This window comes from Oryx dammah, unplaced genomic scaffold, assembly GCF_014754425.2.
Source record: "Oryx dammah isolate SB20612 unplaced genomic scaffold, SCBI_Odam_1.1 HiC_scaffold_10, whole genome shotgun sequence".
Classification (NCBI taxonomy): Eukaryota; Metazoa; Chordata; class Mammalia; order Artiodactyla; family Bovidae; genus Oryx; species Oryx dammah.
The window spans coordinates 24,447,773-24,466,112 of NW_024070194.1; the positions used below are offsets into that span (position 1 = coordinate 24,447,773).

The 18,340-nt window shown below is 50.5% G+C and overlaps 1 protein-coding gene across 2 annotated transcripts in view; it reads right to left on the minus strand.

Annotated features, from left to right (window-relative positions):
• Window positions 1-17,890, minus strand: part of BMP7 (bone morphogenetic protein 7) — an 83,766-nt gene extending 65,876 nt beyond the window's left edge. The window contains exon 1 of one of the 2 annotated variants that reach the window (XM_040248641.1): window positions 16,934-17,890. In XM_040248641.1, the coding sequence (XP_040104575.1) occupies window positions 16,934-17,351 (418 nt within the window). In that variant the 5' untranslated portion in view covers window positions 17,352-17,890. The remainder of the gene's footprint in view (window positions 1-16,933) is intronic. The other variant, XM_040248642.1, reaches the window with a different exon arrangement.
• Window positions 17,891-18,340: the final 450 nt, after the last annotated feature.

The following is an 18,340-nucleotide window of genomic DNA, read 5'->3' on the forward strand; positions in this document are numbered from 1 at the left end:
CCAGGCTCCTAAGTCCATGGGAGTTTTCAAGCAAGAATACTAGAGTGTGTTGCCATTTCCTCTTCCGGGGGATCTTCCCAACCCAGGGACTGAACCCACATCTCCTGCACTGGCATGTGGATTCTTTATCACAGAGCCACCAGGGAAACCCACTTAGGAAAATGCAGAGTCTTCAGCGTGAGGACTAAGTTGGACCTGGAGAGGAAGTGACAGGCATCCGCAATGAGGACAAATCAGGACACCAGGCCATCATAGAAGGACCATGAAGAGACTCTGCAGCCAGTCTGGGCTCCAAAGGCAGTCCCAGGAGCAGCCCCCATTTACTTAGGGGTCATTGCTTTCATCCCATTTAATCCTTGCTGCCCTGGGCCCTAAGCCACCCATGTACGAGAGAAACTGCAATGGACTAAATTGGCTTGCATGCACGTATGTTCAGTTGTGTCCAACTCTTTGCGACCCCATGGACTGTATGTAGCTCACCAGGGCTCCTCTGTCCGTGGAATCTTCCAGGCAAGAATACTGGAGTGGGTTGCTGTTTCCTCCTTCAGAGGGTCTTCCCAACCCAGGGATTGAACCCGGGTCTTCCGTGTTTCCTGCATTGGCAGGAAAATTCTTTACCATTACCACCGTACGGGAAGCTCTGGGCCCCCCTAAATTCATAGGTGTAACCCCAACCTTCAACAGAAGAGTATTAGGAGGTGGAGTCTCTGGGACATGATGAGGTTTAGCCGAGGTCATGAAGGGTGGGGAAGACAGGCGAGTGAAAGCATCACTACCAGCCGCTAATGTTACATGTGGGGCACCTGCTGCAAGGTGGGCACCGTGCTCAGCTCTCTTCCCAGATCCTCACAACAGCCCTTAAAGAAAAAGGAAGAGGCCTGAGCTCTCTCTCCATCTTGGGAGGACACAGCCAGAGGGCAGCCATCTACAAGCCAGAGACAGAACAGAACCCAGCCAAGCAGGCACCCTGATCTTGGACCTCCAAAGCTGTGAGAAATAAGCATGTGATGCTTCAGCTCCCCAGGCAGTGCTGTTCTCTTCTGGGAGCCCAAGGCAACCAAGACAGAAGCTGGGGCCCGGAGCACCTGAGTGCATCAGTCACTCGCATGAGGTCACACACCTTTCCCTGGGACTCCAAGCCAGGCAGACCTGCTGTCCCCAGAGCTGAGCAAGTGACTTGTCACCCCCAAGCCCCGGTTTCCTCACACATAAGAATAAATGTGGAAATCGTGCTATTTGATGAGTGGCCGGTCTATGGGTAGGTCCTCACTTCAGGTGGAGAAATGTCAATCACCTCAAAAAATGAGATGAGACAAGGAAATGCTGGGCTTCCCAGGTGGAGCTAGTGGGAAAGAACTCACCTGCCAATGTAGGACGCATAAGAGATGCGGGTTTGATCACTGGGTCGGGAAGATCCCCTGGAGGAGAAAACGGCAACCCACTCCAGTATTCCTGCCTGGAGAATTCCATGGACAAAGGAGCCTGGCGGGCTACAGCCCATGGGGTCGCAAAGAGTCAAACACGACTAAAGCAATTTAGCACACACACACAGGAAATGCCACTGAGTCCGACATAGACAGAGTTCAGAAAAAAGGGTATAATTTTACTATAAAAGCCTTATTATTCATTTTTTAAAATAGGCCAGTCCACAGTCGTGTTTGTGTTGTAAGCTGGAGGGTTTACCGAAAGCTAGTCCTGACCATCGGGTGTTTCCTTCAAGCTCCGCATCAACAAACACAGATTACCATCAGCAAGAAGCAACTTTCTAGTATAACAGGATCCGTAATAAGAAGGCCAGATTCCTGGTTTGCCTTGTGCTCAGTCAACAGAGACCAGCTTTGCACTTCACACGGCATCCAGCCAAGGGGAGGACAACCTGACCCCGGGTCCCACAGCGCTCAGCAGGTGGGATATGTGTCTACACAGCTCCCACCCCCAGGAGGAGGCGGCGGTGCATCCCACCGCCCCACATGCCAGGCAGAGGAACAGGAGGACCTGCACGGGCCGGCCAGCTCCAGAGCGGTCCGAGTTTTGGCCGGGCAAGTAACAGCATTGCTACCAGCCGCTAATGTTACATATGGGGTGCCTGCTGCCCTGTGGGTACTGTGCTCAGCTTTCCACCGCCACCCCCCAACCTTGGAAGGGACAGATCCTCCCAGCAGCCCAGGAGGCAGGCGCCAACACGAACCCAGAGGAGGAAACGGGGACCTAGAGTCTAATAACCTGCCCAAGGTCACAGAGCTAACAAGTAGCAGAGGTGGGATTTAACTCATGTCCGACCCCAGAGCCAGTCTTAGCTACCACCTGAGATGTTTTAGGAGATTTAGATAAAAAAAAAAAGAAGACGGGGAGGGGCCTGCTGGGAAAAAGCAAATTTAGGAAAAGCTGTGCAGTTTACTTGATCTCCTTGATGGGAATTCATGATGCCCGCCCCACACGAGGGGCTTCCCAGGTGGCGCTAGTGGTAAAGAACCTGCCTGCCAACGCAGGAGATGTAAGAGATAAGAGTTCAATTTCTAGGTCAGGAAGATTCCCCTGGGGGAGGGCATGGCAACACACTCCAGTATTATTGCCTGGAGAATGCCATGGACAGAGGAGCCTGGCAAGCTACAGTCTACAGGGTTGCAAAGAGTTGGACACGACTTAAGAGACTTAGCGTGTATGCATGCACGCCCCACATGAGAGATGCCAGAAAGTGTTCAGATCTGTTTAACCAAGAGTTTGTTCAAACTCGGAGGAGCCCCTCCAACATCCTGGAAAAGAAAGGGTATCTGTGCATCACTGGATGTCCACAGAAACAAAGGAGGCAGATAAAACTCAGGGTTTTTCCTTTTTTTATTATTTACCTTTCCCCAGGGCAAGGGTTCTTGATGTCCTAAAGCAGGAGTCAGTAAACTTCTGTAACGGGCCAGATAAAAAATATTCTAGGCTTTGGAGACTGTGCTGTCTCTGTAGCAATCACTCAACTCCGTGGATGGAGTATGAAAACAGCCACAGACAGGACGCAAATGAGTCCCAATTAAGCTTTATAAATACTGGAGGCTGAATTCCATCTCATTTCCACATCATGGAATATTCTTCTTTTACCATTCTTTTTTTAAAAAAGAGCAAGTCATTTTTGCTCACAGCCTGCACAAAAATTAGCGGGTTTCCCCGCTTTATTTACTGCAGCTCTGAGCTGCCTTGAGAAATAGAAACTGCAGCTTCTGTGCTCCCGGCACCCACTTGCCCCCGGCAAGTTACCTGCTAGAGGGAGACAAGGTAAGAGAGAAAGTAGTGAATAGTGAAAGTCGCTCAGTCGTGCCTGACTCTCTGAATCCATGGACTGTAGTCTGCCATGCTCCTCTGTCCATGGGATTCTCCAGGCAAGAATACTGGTGTGGGTTGCCATGCCCTCCTGCAGGGGATCTTCCCAACCCAGGGATGGAACCCAGGTCTCCGGTACTGGTAAGGCAGATTCCTTACCCATCTGAGCCACCAGGGAAGCTGCAAGAAAGAGAGTTTTGCAGTTTCCTCCGGAGCAAAGTTCAGGAAAAGAAACAAAGAGAGACCAGATCTAAGTGTGTGTTCAATCATTTTTTAGTATCACTGGGCAGAAGGTGCTGTAAAAATATTTTGGCTCCCAGGAGACTTTAGAGATCTGACCTCCTCTTCGTCTCCAGGGTGTTTCAAATCCAGGCAGAGCTGGGATCCCAGGACAGGGCTCATGTTTTGATTGCAATCTGTCTTCCTTTCAACTGGAAAATGATCCATCAGTCTGGTCCCAACTCATCACTATGGGCAGATGGGTTTGAAGCAAAAGTTCCCAAGTCAATTTCCAAGTTTGAGGAAGTGAAGTCGCTCAGTCGTGTCCAACTCTTTGCGACCCATAGACTGTAGCGTACCAGGCTCCTCTGTCCATGGGATTTTCCAGGCAACAGTACTGGAGTGGATTGCCATTTCCTTCTCCAGGGGATCTTCCCAACCCAGGGCTCGAACCCAGGTCTCCCGCATTGTACACAGACGCTTTACCGTCTGAGCCACCAGGGAAGTCCTTTGAGGAAAGGTACCCTAAACCAGGGCTTTCCTGGATGGTTCAGTGGTAAAGAATCCACGTGCCAGTGCAGGAGACACAGGTTTGATCCCTGGATCAGGAAGATCTCCTGGAGGAGGAAATGGCAACCCACTCCGGTATTTTTACCTGGGAAATCCCAAGGACCGAGGAGCCTGGTGGGCTACAGTCCAGAGGGTCGCAAAAGAGTTGGACTTAGCAACTAAAACGACAACATCAAGCCTAAACCAGTGGTTCTCAATCGGGGGCCATTCCCCGCAGGGCACCTCTGATAGATGTTTGGAAACATGCTATTTGTCACAACTTCTGGCAGCTCATGTGTAGGGGCTCAGTGATGGCTTCTCAACATTCTACTACAGCACACAGGACGCCCTGCCCCGTAACAGAGAAAAGTGAGCTGAAAACGTCAGCAGTGCCAAGGCTGGAAACTCAGCTCTAAAGCTACCTGAAAAGGCTGCTTCCAGGCTCCTAGGGTGTTTGAGGCACATGAGACCCAGAGATTTCTGGATCCCCTTTCCCCATCCCCCACCAGTATATTAAGACAATTAAGAGCTCAAGGGTAAGTAGGTATAAGGCAAGTAGCTTCATTTATTGTTTCCTCCTAAAGGAAATGACCAACCAGTGCCTCCACCCTATAAACATTTACTAGCCCTGGAAGGTTCTGAGGCCCCCACTGCCATTTTTAAGGGCTTCTCCCTCATCAAATGTTAGGTCAAGTCAGTCAGAAAAAGGAACCTAAGAAGGGGAAGATGCGGGGGGAGGGTGGGGGGGGGCACATTTCACAAAGTTCAGGACCAAGAAGAGAATTGAAAGACCTGATACGACCCACCCACCCACTCCCTTTCTTGCTTATTAACAGAGGACTGCTTTACACAGGGCATCTCTCGAAGGGAGGCAGAGAGAGTTTTAGAGGTCTCAGGACACTGCCACATGGGGCTTTCATTTGCTGGCTGAGGCCCCGTTGGGTTAATGGTTCTGTGGATTGATGAGTTGTTGGTCTTCGGGGCGTGATATCCTGAGCACACTCTAAGACAGCTCCCCAGGTCCACACTGCCAAGAGTCACCTCAGGGCCGAGCTTCCAGCGAGGACTTTTCTGTATCTAGTGGGAGAGCTTTCTGATTCACTGGGGCTTGGAGAAATGTAATCACAGAGAAGAATGCAGAGGGTGGTGGTGGTTTAGTCACTAAGTTGTGCCTGACTCTTTGCAAAACCATAGACTGTAGCCCGCCAAGCTCCTCTGTCCATGGAATTCTCCAGGCAAGAATACTGGAGTGGGTTGTCAGTATCCCCTTCTCCAGGGGATTTTCTGATCCATGGATCGAACCCATGTCTCCTGTATTGCAGGCAGATTCTTTACCGTCTGAACCACCAAGGAAGTTCTGAATGCAGAGGAAAACGTAACAAATATCTAGGTACCCACAACTAAACACTTGCTCTTCAGTCGCTAAGCTGTCTCCAACTCTTTGCAACCCCATGGACTGCAGCACATCAGGCTTCCCTGTCCTTCCCCGAAACTCCACTTTCTCCAGGAGTTTGCTCAAACTCATGTTCACTGAGTCTGTGATGCCATTCAACCATCTTATCCTCTATTGCTCCCTTCAAGCAACTAAGATTTAACAGGAGTCAATATCTTGGTTGCTTCCTTCATCCCCCCGTAAACTTCTTGTTTTCGAAAACCTTTAGATTTATAGAAAAATTGCAAAGACAGTATAAAGTTCTCGTGTATACTCAATCAGCTTCCCTCAAGATTAACATCTTCCATGACTGTGGGACACTTGTCAAACCTAAGAATTTAACATGGATGGATTACTATTAACTAGACTCCTAATAGTTTTCAGATTGCATCAGTTTTTCTATTATTGTCCTTGTTCTGTTCCAAGATCCAACCCAGAATACCACACTGCATTTCCCAATGGTTTCTTATTATTAAAAACATTTTTTTAAATTGCTTCTAAAAATTATTCATTTACTTATTTTTGGCCACATTGGGTCTTCGCGGCTGGGCACAGTCTTTCTCTAGTTGTGGAGAGCAGGGGTGACTCTCTAGCTGAGGTGTATGGGCTTCTCCTGCTGCAGAGCACAGGCTCTACAGTGTGAAGGCATAGTCGTGGCTTGTGGGCTCAGCAGTTATGGCACGCCGGCCCTAGAGTGCTGGCTCAGTAGTTGTGGGGCATAGGCTTAGTTGCCCTGCAGCATGTAGAATCTTCCCAGACCAGGGATCGAACCCGTGTCCCCTGCATTGGCAGGTGGATTCTTAATCACTGGACACCAGGGAAGTCCAATATTACTTTTCTTTGTTTTGGCAGGGGGAGTCCAGTCTTATTATTAAAATAAAGGAAACAACCAGAATAGTTGAAGTTTATTTAAAATTTCTCCTCAATCCCATCCCTTTCGTGCCTCCCTAAAGGCGGCCGTGAATTCTGTGGCCATGTTTCCATAATGTTACCATATATGTATTCGCCCAAAGATAGTATTATCTGGTGATCTTGTGTGTGTCTATTGTGACACCACGAGGAATGCTTACACCCTGAACATCTTCCTATACAACTGGCCTTCTCTCTCTTGACACTCTGTTTTGAGTCTAAGTTGATACATAAAAAAAGAAGTTATTGCATTTCCCTTCTGTTTCATCACACACGTATAAATAAATTTATCACAAATTTATTTCTCCAGTCCCCCACTCATGGACATTTAGACTGATGGTGATTTGATGTTATTACAATCAGTATGCAATATTTATTTCCATACATGTGGTAAAAACTCCTCCTCCTTTCCATACAGTGCTTTGAGGTATTGCTATTAAAATATCAGTCCCTAGCTGCCTCTGGAATGTTCCCATCAGTGGGGTGTGGGGTGCACATAGGAACCCCAGTACATAGGCACTCAGGGCCCTTGACCCTGTCAATAATTCTTAATGCACAGAGACAGAACAGAGGGGAGTTTCCACAGCAGGGTGGAGAATGAAGGGGAAGGTGTGAGTTGCTTATCTTTATCTTCCTCTTCAGAGCACACAACCACAAAGTCAAGGTCAAGGGCTGAGAGGCTGTTCTGGTGGTCTCATCACCACGGCCCTTGTGCTCCATCTCCACCCTTCACACACCTCCACTGGGCCCCCGGAGGAAAGCGTGAATGGGTTTACATTCAGCAAGAGCTGGATTCAAAGGCCAACCTCACCACTTCCTAGCTCTGTAAATTCGGGGCCCTTTAGCCTCTTCCTCCTTAAAATGGGAATGATACAACTTGCTATGCAGAACCAGAGAGAGTGGAACCAGATAAGGGAGGCTGTTATAAATCCATTAGTGCTACAGAAAGATCTCAACCCTCCCACGTTATCACTATGATTTATTTCAGCGATGCATTTAGATAATGAAGGAGTCTCTGACATTTAGTTTCTAGATTCAGCTTTGCAAGACCCTGCCTGGGGACCCTGCCTGGACAAGGAGGTGCCTCTGAAGGAAAAGCCGGACCTCATAACAAAGCAGTCCCCTGCACAGCCCGGACAAACACCAGCCAGAAGGGCAAGAACCTCTTGAGCCAAGATGAGTGTCAGGCTCCTTGATTCTCTGGCTAGTGAACCCGAGGGCAGCTGAAGCATGCTTTTGCTGAAAGACAGGTCCTAAAGAGGCGAGTCATTTTACAAGGGAAGGGAGAGAAGCGGTTATTCTTGTCCAACCACGTGAATACTTCAGTGATTGGGACACTTCCAGAAACACTGTTCTCCAAAATGGGGTGCAAGGATTTAGGGTAGGAAAGAGGGATCCAGTGGGACACGGGGCGGGAAAAAACATACTCTAAGTTTCAAGAACTGATGAACATCAGGGAAGATAGGGATTCAAAATATCTCCGCATAACTAAGTGGATGAGATTGAAAAATACAGATCTTATTACAGTAAGGCGGCCAACAGTTCACCGCTCCGTTCCCATAATTTCATCTGGTGAGCGCACCTTCGCTTACAACAGTGTGTTCATCATGAGTGCCATTTCCCAGTTGTCTTTTTCCAATCTTGGGGTGGGACTGTCATCTCCTGCCACTTTGGGTCAGGTCTGGCCATGTGACAGGCTCTGACCAATGAAATGTGGGCAGAAGCACCCACGTTGCTTCCAGCTGCAATGAGGAAAAGCCCACAGACAACCCATGCTGTCTTTCCCTTTGGTACTATAACTGGTGACATTCAAGAGGGTGGCATTCAAGAGGGTAGCAGCTCTATCAGCCTGAGTCCTGAGCACCCTCCCTCCTGGCCGATGTGCAGAGCACCCTGCCAACCCACAGCGCACCCATAACAAGAGAACAACAAGGCTCTGTGATTTCAAACTACCGAGATTTGTGGGGTTCTTTGTGAACTCCTGATGCTGACTAGATGAAAGATCAAAATAATCAAAATTTAGGACCAGACCTTTAGCTCGCTGCCTCCAAACTGCTGAACTGCAAGTTTTGAAAGACCAAACTCCATCATGTTGAAAATTTTAGTGGTAGCAAAAATTACATTTGTCTGGCTAATGAACTAAACTTGCAATCTTTGCACTAATTACTGATGATGCATTAGTTAAAATGTGTATTAGTGAACATCAGAATTTAGTATTTTTGATCTTTAGTGCCTCCTACTTAGATTTCTCTTTTAGTCTTTGTTTTATAAAGTACAAACCTAAAACAGGAGTAATTATATGATCTATTTCTACTTTGGGTGTGCACTCAGAGATTTATTAGTAGGGATTCAGTATTAAAAAACACTCAGGGGGACTTCCCTGGTGGTCCAGTGGCTAAGACTCTGCAATGCAGGAGGCCCAGGTTTGATCCCTGGTCAGGGAATTAGATCCCACATGCTGCACTAAGACCCAGCGCAGCCAAATAAATAAATATAAAAACACACACACACACTCAGAAGATACTGCCTTAGAACAGCTCTACATCTTTCACGCACACAAACTGCCAATGTCTGAACACTTTCTGTGCCATGAGAATTCTGCAGGGCAGGGCAAGAGTAGCCTAGGAAGAATGCCTGAGAAAGCAGTCAAGAGGAGAGTCCTTTATTGAAGGCCAGAACACAAGTCATCGAAACTACAGAATAACCCGCCTGCCTTTGAGTGCGTGGTTAAACCACTGGGCAGACGAGCGCAGGGACCATTCTAGGTGGACGGCCATGCTAAGTGCTTGGGTTCTTTTTTTTTTTTTCCAAACTACATGAAAGCATGAGAGAGGCTGGCACTACAAGATGGTACAGGCCTAACGTCAATGTTTAAAAACGTGCAAGTCCGCAATTTTGGAAACACTGCAAGTTTTTATTCACAGCCAAATTTAATTAAGCCAGACAACAGAAGATTGAAACTTGAAAAGCTACTCTGAGGAGATAAAGAAGTGAAAGAATAACACGTGACCTCAAAGATGTGGGGAACCTTAATACTCGCTAAGTCAAGAGTTTTCAAATAGTGTAGAAAGAGCTGAAGAGAATTTATGGAAAAACTTGGGTGAGAAAGCCCACCCTGCGTCTCAGGCCCTGGAGACCTCCGCCATCCACTGATCTCCAGAGGCTTTCAAACACAGTGAATCCACTCAGGGATTTGTTATCCCAGCCCTAGCTGGGGGGAATGGGGGGTTGGGTAGCCTTGCACCTGCTCCCATAAAAAGTGGGGAAGTTGTGTCGGTCTGTTAATGAATGCTTTGGGCTTGTCACTCCCTCAAAGGAAAAGACAATTTGTACTTTGACCGCCTTCCAGGAAGGGATAGGAAGAAATATGTCAGTAATGTGAGTTTTTGAAATAAAAAAGTTTTTATTTTGGAATAATTTTCAATTTACAGGAAAGTTGCGAGGACAGTACAGACTTCCTGTGCAGCCCTCATTCAAGTTTCAGGTGCCCTAGGAAGAAAATTTTTAAATAGCCATCGATGCTAAAATCGAAAGCAAGTCAGCATTAGGCTCTGTGCGTGTGCTCAGTCGTGTCCGGCTCTTTGTGACTTCATGGCCTGTAGCCCTCCAGGTGCCTCTGTCCGTGGGATTTCACAGGCAAGAATACTGGAGTGAGTTGCCATTTCCTTCTCCCAGGGATCTTTCCAACCCAGGGATCAAACCAGGGTCTCCTGCATTGGCAGTTGGATTCTTTACCACTGAGCCGCCTGGGAAGCCCCAGCATTAGATTCTACCTATCCTCAGATAAGTTTGGTGTGCTCAAATTTCACTGATCTCTAAAGAAGAAAATGAATGTGTGAGGGGTATATGGGTGTACACAAAGATGTACATCTTTAGGGCCATTTTCTTCATATCTCTAAAATAACATTGGTGGCTTAATCTTGGTATTTTAAGATCAAGTACTTAAAAACTGAAATTTGGACTATTATACCAACGTGAATGGTGATGTGGCCACCAAAACAGAAACAAGGTTCACCATTTATTGTGCACCTACTGTGTACCAGACTCTACCCACATGAGATTTGACTTTGTCTTTATGGGAGATGCCTATCCAGCTTTCTAAAATGAAGAAACAAACTCAGAGACATTAAGTAACTTGTTCAAGGTCACACAGCTAAAACGCAACCATAGTGGAAACAGACACAGGGGTTTAAGCTGTGTCTAAAGAGAATCAGTGTGGATGCCGTGCCGTTCTCTCTCGCCAAGTCACACCCTCTGCTGTCACCAGGAACTTCCGCTACACGGCAGTGAAGCCCCCCAACCCCCCACTCCATATATCACCCAGAATTAGCTGCAAAGTGTCAGGAAACTTGGCCAGGCAGCCCCAAGCATCAGTGAGGGCTGGAAGCCTTCACCGTGAAGCCCTTTATAGAAAGCCGCAGTTGGCAGCCCCTGCTCCTGCATGGGAACAAATTAACATTGGCATTCCAAACACAGGAAAGGAAGGAAATTGGAAACACAGTTTATACTTGGCCAGCTCTTTGAAATACTGTACCATGCTACCGACATCAATTAATGAAAAGCAGGGTTGTGCTGAGAGGCTCTGGTTTGCAAATGCATTAACACACGTTAAACATGTTTGTACAGGAACCAGATTATAAGCACCCTGGCTCCAAAACAATAAAGCAATTACCCTAAAACTGGTGCTCTCAGAGTTGTCATTAATTCAATCCACTCCACTCGGATCAGCTAAGGCTTTTCTCGGCTCCCAGCAATGCCTCCCGACACAAATGTTGAAAGGACAGCATCGCACATGCTACTCGGAGTTTCACATAAGTAAGTGTCAAGCTTCATGCACTGCTAATATCCCCCCAAATCATAAACACTCCACTTTGGAGAGGGTGGGTAAAACTCAGAGGCAGCCCTGGTATTCATCCACACTGCCATTTCACGTCAGGTTTGGGCAACTTTTCCCCACAGAAGGTTAACTGGGAAGTATCTGTTCCACATTAAGAAATATCGAGTCACATTTTTTGTCAAATAATATTTGTCAAATGCCATTTGCTGCAAAACCCAGAATTCAACTGCAGCTGAACACACAACTAATACCGAACGGTTCACATAATAGCTGTGGTTGTACATGGGATCATTTGCCGCAAAAGCACCCCCCTTTCCTCTATAAACTGTTTCAGGAATTGGAAAGAAAAGCCTCTGAAGCTCTGGAATAAATAAAGTACTGTGCCTTGAGCCGCCCGGTACAAAGGACCCAGCAGGCTGGGAGAACAGACTCAAAACAACCACGAAGGCAGAGAAAAGATTTTAGATGACGAGGGCAGGGGTGAATCGCGGCATGTCTGGCTTGCAGAGTCAGCCTCGGCTAGTTTCTTGAAAGACTTGCACCTTCACACACTGCGCCTGTGGGTCCAGGCACCTGTGAGCACACCCTGGAGCCAGGCAGCAAACCTCCCTGATGTGGCTGGCGCCTCACCCAGGTGACATCGCCGCTCACCTCCACACTGATCTGGTATCCTTCACGTTGTCGGAGCAATCTGGGTGTGCAAAGCTAAATGCATTCTCCTTTGCACCACAAATTAACAGTTTCTATGTAAATATTGGCATTTCCTCACCCCAGGAAGGCGAGAGGAGGCAAAATGACACCAGCGTATTTGATTGAAACTAATTAAAAGCAGAGGGTCAAGCAATTCAATATATTGATTTTACCAGTGGGACTTAAATCTTCTATAATAAGTGTACACAGCTGCAGTGTTCTCCCACCGCCACGTTTTAAAGGCTAATCCTCGCATTCCTTCTGACAATAACGTGACAGGTCCCACACATCCCTGCCTGTGCCCTAACCCCGGTGACACTGCCAGAGCAAATTAAAGCAAAGCACTCCAGCATCCCCCGCCACAAACCAGCCATGCCGACAGCCTCCAGCAAGGTCTGAAGAGGTGGTCACCAAAAAATGAACAGGGTCAGCGCCTGGTCCAAAGGGCTCTCCATTCAAAATCTCCAGCTGGTTAAATGGACGGGCAGGCTGGGGAAGGGTGGAGACGGGGAGAGTGTTAGGACACTCTGATTCTCGCAATGGGCCAAATATGACCTTACACAATGAGGGGGGAATGATATTAAAGCGATATGGGTGATCAATCAATTTAGATGAGGCTCTCCCTGGAATGAAGTCATCACTCTCTCCAAGTTCAGCAGACATGTGATATTTGCTCACATCGCAGGCACGCCGGTGGTCAAGGGATCGCGGGCCAGCTGTGTTTATCTCGGCAGAGGCTTGACAGGCAGCGATGCGATGGAAGGCCCCGACCCAGAGCTCACAGGAGCTGCATCTCAGAAGCTGTTTCCTCTCTCTGTGCACGCAGAGAACCCCTCTCTGCTTCTCCAGGTCTCCTCTCTCACCCCCTTCAAGGGCCACCCTGCAACCGAGTGACAACTCTGAAATCAACCACTCTGGAATCAAAACCACAAACAGCCATGAGAGCTGGCATCCAGGGCTTGGCCTTAACCTGCTCTGATTCCAGAAGGGAACTACAAAGACGATCCAAAAAGTTCAAATCTGGGTCACATATATCCTTGGGAGGAGGGTGGGGGAGAAGATCTTTGATTTATATAAGCAGGAAAATGAGGTTTAAAAGAAGTGATGTTGAAAGGGTTACTGAAAACACAGCTGTTGGTGTGCTCCTATAGTGAAGGCGCTCTGCAGAAAAGAGAGAAAGAAAGAGAGAAGGAGGGAAGGCTGGGTGACATCTATATTAACCTCTGGCTGCTCACCAGTGAAGGCCGGCGCTTGAGCGCTGGAATGCGGGACAGCCCTTTCCAAATTTTAACACAAGCCAGGTTACAGCTGCGAGTGCCTGCAGCCCGTGCTCCCTCGGCAAGCACTCCCTGAAGGAAATTTTTAAACTGTAACTGAATCTTTTTCTAATACTCTACAGTGGTAGGGCCTGTTCTGAAGGGGCAAAAGGAGAGATCTTAATGCCAAACACTTGTCAACAAAAAGGATCACCAGATGGTATAAAATAAAAGTAAAACGGAACAGCCTTCTCCTTGTGCCTCCTCCCTGTGCCTCAGCTACATTAACAAAAGCCACTTCTAGACCCTGAGCCCAATAAGGACAGGTTTCCAACTTCCTTTTTTTTTTTTTTTAACCTTAACTTCGAAAATGAAACAAATTTGGTTCCTTCATAACCTGGGCCAGAGACAGACGTGTACCGCACACCCCCAGTGCCACGGATTTCTTCAGAAGATTCCAGAAAGAACTGCTGCATTTCTCCAAAGAAAGAGGGTGGGGGGCAGCTATAGCCGGATTCAGTTTGCAGAATTCACATTGCCTGGGGGACAATTTAAGAGAGGGTAGCCTGTTTTGAATTCCAAAATTAAGTCTACACAGAGGAGTTGGGGGCTTGTTAATCCAAACCAGTTTACAAATCTCGCCATTGAACTTAAGAGGCCCAGGCTGGGAAGATGGGAATCTCCGTCTGGTAGTTCAGCTAACGTTACACGGGCTTTACTGTACAGGCTGGTCTTTGTCACAAGGTGCAGTCTGAGGTCCTCATTCTCAGCACCTGGTTTTGTCATAAATCCTCCTCTAGTTCCTGCTCTAGTTTAGATCCCACTCCAGCCTGGCAAAAAGCTTGAATTCTGAGAATGACTTGCAGGAACAAAAACCAGTCTGGCTGCAGACAGAGGGAAGAAGAAATGTACCAGGTCTGCAAAAGCCTTCAGAATTCAGGCTGAAGTCCCCCAAGCACTGCAGGACAGCAGGGGTATGCAGTGATGGAGAAGAGGGTGGTGGAAGGAGGAGGGGCTTTGGGGCAAGGATCGGGTGGTGGAGAAGGTCAGTCTGCCTTCAAGGTCTCTGTCGACAATCCCCAATGGATACCTTGGGTCCCCTGCATGATAACAAGAGGTAGCTGCATATGAATAAATGACATTTTCTCACTTTTAGGTAAAGTGTGAGACTAAACACACTTCTTTAGAAAACTTCGTATGTTACAGGTCAATATGAACTGCAATCCAAGGAAAAACCGTGTGTTTTCTCTCAGCCTCCAAGCAAGTCTCCTACATGCCTCCCTCCAACCCCACTGCTACCCCCAGCCCCTCCTGAGCAAAATCTCAGAACCCTCACAGAACAGAAGAGATCGGAGGTTAGTTCCCATACTGCTGCGAAGCAGAAATTAAAGGGCAACCATAGAAACATCTACAGGAAGCGTCTTGCCCAACTGCGGTCCAGGTCTTCACCCAACTAATTACCTCGAGTTTTAGGGGCCGAGAAAGAAAGAAAACAAGGTCAGGGCACTCTGTTAAAAGCCACTCTGCCATCTAATTTGGAGTGATGTTCCAGAAAGCAAGACCTGAGAAAGTCAGGACTGTCCCACAAAGCCCAAAGCCAGCCCGACTGATTAAGAGGCTCAGACAAGCCGGTCTTTGTCCTTTCAAGATGAAAGAAATGTGGCTAACGGGTTGAAAGGTGTGTGTACAGCCAGAGAAGGAAAACCACCCAGCTGTGGCCTTCCAGACAAGTTCCAGCTTGCTCCCCCCTGCCATGGGGGAGCAAACAGCCCTGCCTCAAGTTTCCCAGAGGTGCCCAGTTGGCAACCTGGTCCTTTTCTGGCATGCGGGGAGCCTGGGTCTGGCCAGGCTGCTGGTCCGTAAGTCGTAGGGTCCTTTCCACAGCACTGGGTTTGCAGAGCCCTCCACAGAAGCCAGGGCTTACAAATACCTTTTGAATGACCTCAGCCAGGCTCTGAAGGCCACCACCGGGACCTGCTGCCTTCACCGAGAGTCGCTGGTACCCAACAGAACAGAAAAGATACCATAAATCCCCAGCCAGAGAAAGGGCCCTGGTTAACCCCTGGCTTCAAGATGGCTACAGAACTCTGCTTTAACTGATGTATTTATATGTACATATTTGGGGTTTTTCTTTAGTTTCTGGTATAGGTCACAAATACACGTTGAGGGGGGAAAAATGACACAGACAGAAATGCAGACAATGAAAAAATCTGGCCTTAACTCCCAATCTCTAAGGCCCCAACCCAGTTCTGCCCTGCCGCACCCCCCACCCCGCCCCCCAGTGAAATCTATTTCCAGTCCATGGTGTCCTTCAGTGGGAAAGGATGATATACCGCATGTATGTAACCTCACTGATCTGCACCTTGCTTTTTTCCACCTCATACATCTTGGAGATTGTTCTAAATCGGGACATATGGGGTTGCCTCATTCTAACAAGCTGCCTAGTATAATTTAAACTTTCTTTAAGTCATTTTGGCATCCAAACCTCCCACCCCTTGCTCTCGTTGAAACTCGTTTCACTATTTGATTTGGGGCTATTATTAAGGACAGACAATGGCGTCCGGGGAACTCCAGGGACCTTATCTGGTGCAAGAAGCGCTAAGGTTCATCCGCGCTTCCCGCCACCCTCCATCCACGCCCCGGGTGCCTCCGAGAGGGGCTTTAGGTCCATTATTTCCCTGTTGACACAGCGCCGGTGGGCGTGAGTTTGCTGTCTTGACTTGGTACGTATTTTCGCAGCAAGTTACACATGTAGAATGAAAGCGGCTCAGAAAACAGCGCTATCGGGGCGTGTTATCTCAGAAACCAAATATTTGATCATCAGCCCTACAGCGCGCAGTCGGGGGTTAGTTTGAGCAAGCCTGGTGAGTGTGCGTGCACAGATGGAAGGGGAGCACCGCGCCCCCGCCGCAGCGCCAGCCTCGAGGTCCCCGGGGTCGTCGGGGCTCTGGTCAGAAGCCGGGTCCCCTAGCCTACCCCGGCAGCGTCTGCTGGGAGATCCCTCGCCACCCATTAGCCGAAAGCCATGGTCTGCGCCCCACACGTGATAAACGCTGAAAACGGATTCTGCCGGTCCGGGACCTATCATTAAATATTTAAAATAGAAAGCTCGCAATGGCCATGTTTCTTCCCCAGCTCCAGCCAGGAGAGCTGAGAGCGAGGGGGGCGCCCAGCGGCCAGCAACGGGGCCCCCGAGGCGCCCGGGGCGCGCTGCACGCTATGGCGGGCGCACCGGGAGGAGACAGGTAGGGCTAGCCAGGGCCGGGATGGGAGGCAACGCCCGCGATGCCAGGGCCGGCAGAGCAGAGAGGGGCTCAGAAAGGGCGGGAAGGCAGCTTCGCGGAGCAGGGCCCTTTAAATCCAGGTAGCGCGGGCCGAGCCGGCCGGGCATAGCTCACATGACCGAGCCCCGCGCTTTGAACTGAGCCGCGGCCCGCCCGGCGCCTCCTGCCCCAGAGGTGCGGCCACCGATTTAACCCAGAGAGGGCTTCAGACCGGTCCTTACTCCCCCCAAACTCCCACAGGTCAGATGAGCCCGGCTCGCCCTACCTGCGGCGCGCGCGGCTAGGGGTCCACTAAGGCAGGGGGGTGGGAGACACTTGGCCAAGCGCTGCAGTTTTGCTAAAAACCAAGAGTGGAGAGATGGGCAGGCTGGATGTTAAGAAGCGGCCCCCTCCCTGTCCCAAAGAGACTCCTGACCCAGAGGCGCACCCCCTCCCTCCCGCCTCCACTCACCAAGGTTGACGAAGCTCATGACCATGTCGGCGTCGGTGAGGAAGTGGCTATCTTGCAGGCTGGCCAGAGGGGGGCCTTGGGTACTGAAGACGGCCTTGTAGGGGTAGGAAAAGCCCTGGCCGTCGGGCCCGCCGCCCTCCTCCACCGCCATGGCATTGTACAGGTCCAGCATGAACATGGGCGCCGAGTTGTGCTTGCCCTGGAGGTGGGGGCGCGGGCGATGGGGCAAGCCCAAGATGGAGAGGATCTCGCGCTGCATCTCTCGGCGCTCCTGACTGCGGAGGCGCCGATGGATGAAGCTCGAGTGCACCTCGTTGTCCAGGCTGAAGTCGGCCAGGGCGGAGCGCAGCAGGAACAGCGGCGCCCAGAGCGCCACGAAGCTGTGCGGCGCCGCGGCGCGCAGCGAGCGCATGTGCATCGCGCCGGCTCTACGCGCGACCCGGGCTCCGGGCACCCGGCACCGGGGCCCCGCGCCGCCCCAGGTGGCAGAGGGGGGCAGGCGGCCGTCCACGCCGCTCGGTCACTTGCTGCCGTTGGGTCCCGCTGAGCCCGCGCCGGACATGGCCCCTCCCCGACCCGCTGCGCTCTGCCTGGACCCCCGCCCCCGGCTCGGCGCTGGCCTCGGGGGCCCTCGCCCCGCACTCGCCCGGGCGCACCACGGGGCTGGAAAGCCGGCTCTAGCGAGCGAGAGAGCGAGCAAGGAGGCGGGCGCGGGTGGGAGGAGCAGCCAGCAAACCCAGGAGCCGGGAGAGCGAGTGCCGGGGAGGAGGCGAGGCGGCTGGCGAGCGGGCGCTCCTTCCTCTGGCTCCTCTCGCGCTCTTGCTCTCGAGCGGCAGGGAACCACCCTCTTCTGAACTCCGGCGCTCAGAGCAGGGGCCTCAGGTCGCTCACCCAGCCCCACGCGCCCTTGATCGCACGAGAGGCCGCCTCAGGAGCCTTAGAGTGGTACGCGCTGGGGCCTGGGAGGAGGAGGGGGAGGAGGACGGGCTTCCAAGGGCCCCTCCCGCGCCCGCGGCCTCCCACCTGCCCTCGGCCCCGCCCTCCCCCCAGCGGCGCCCAATGGGTTCATTCATTCCTTCTAGTGCGCTCTACAAATATTTACTGAGCGCGCGCTGGATGCCCAGCGCCCGGCTGGGCGCCGCGGGGATGAGGAGAGGGGAATACGAGGCGGCCCTGCCTTCTCCGGACTCGCTGTCGGGACAGGGTAGGAGGCTGAGCGGGACCCGTGGGATTCGCGCTGCGGTGAAACACGCTGGAGGAGATCGGAGGAAGCTCGGGGATAAGGAAGGCTTCCTGGAGGAGGTGGCACTCGAGCCCTTCACCCCTCTTGCCCCTTGCCCCTTGCATTTACTCCAGACACGCTGATCCCTCCCTGAACTTGTTGCCAATGTGCCTTTGTACTTGCCA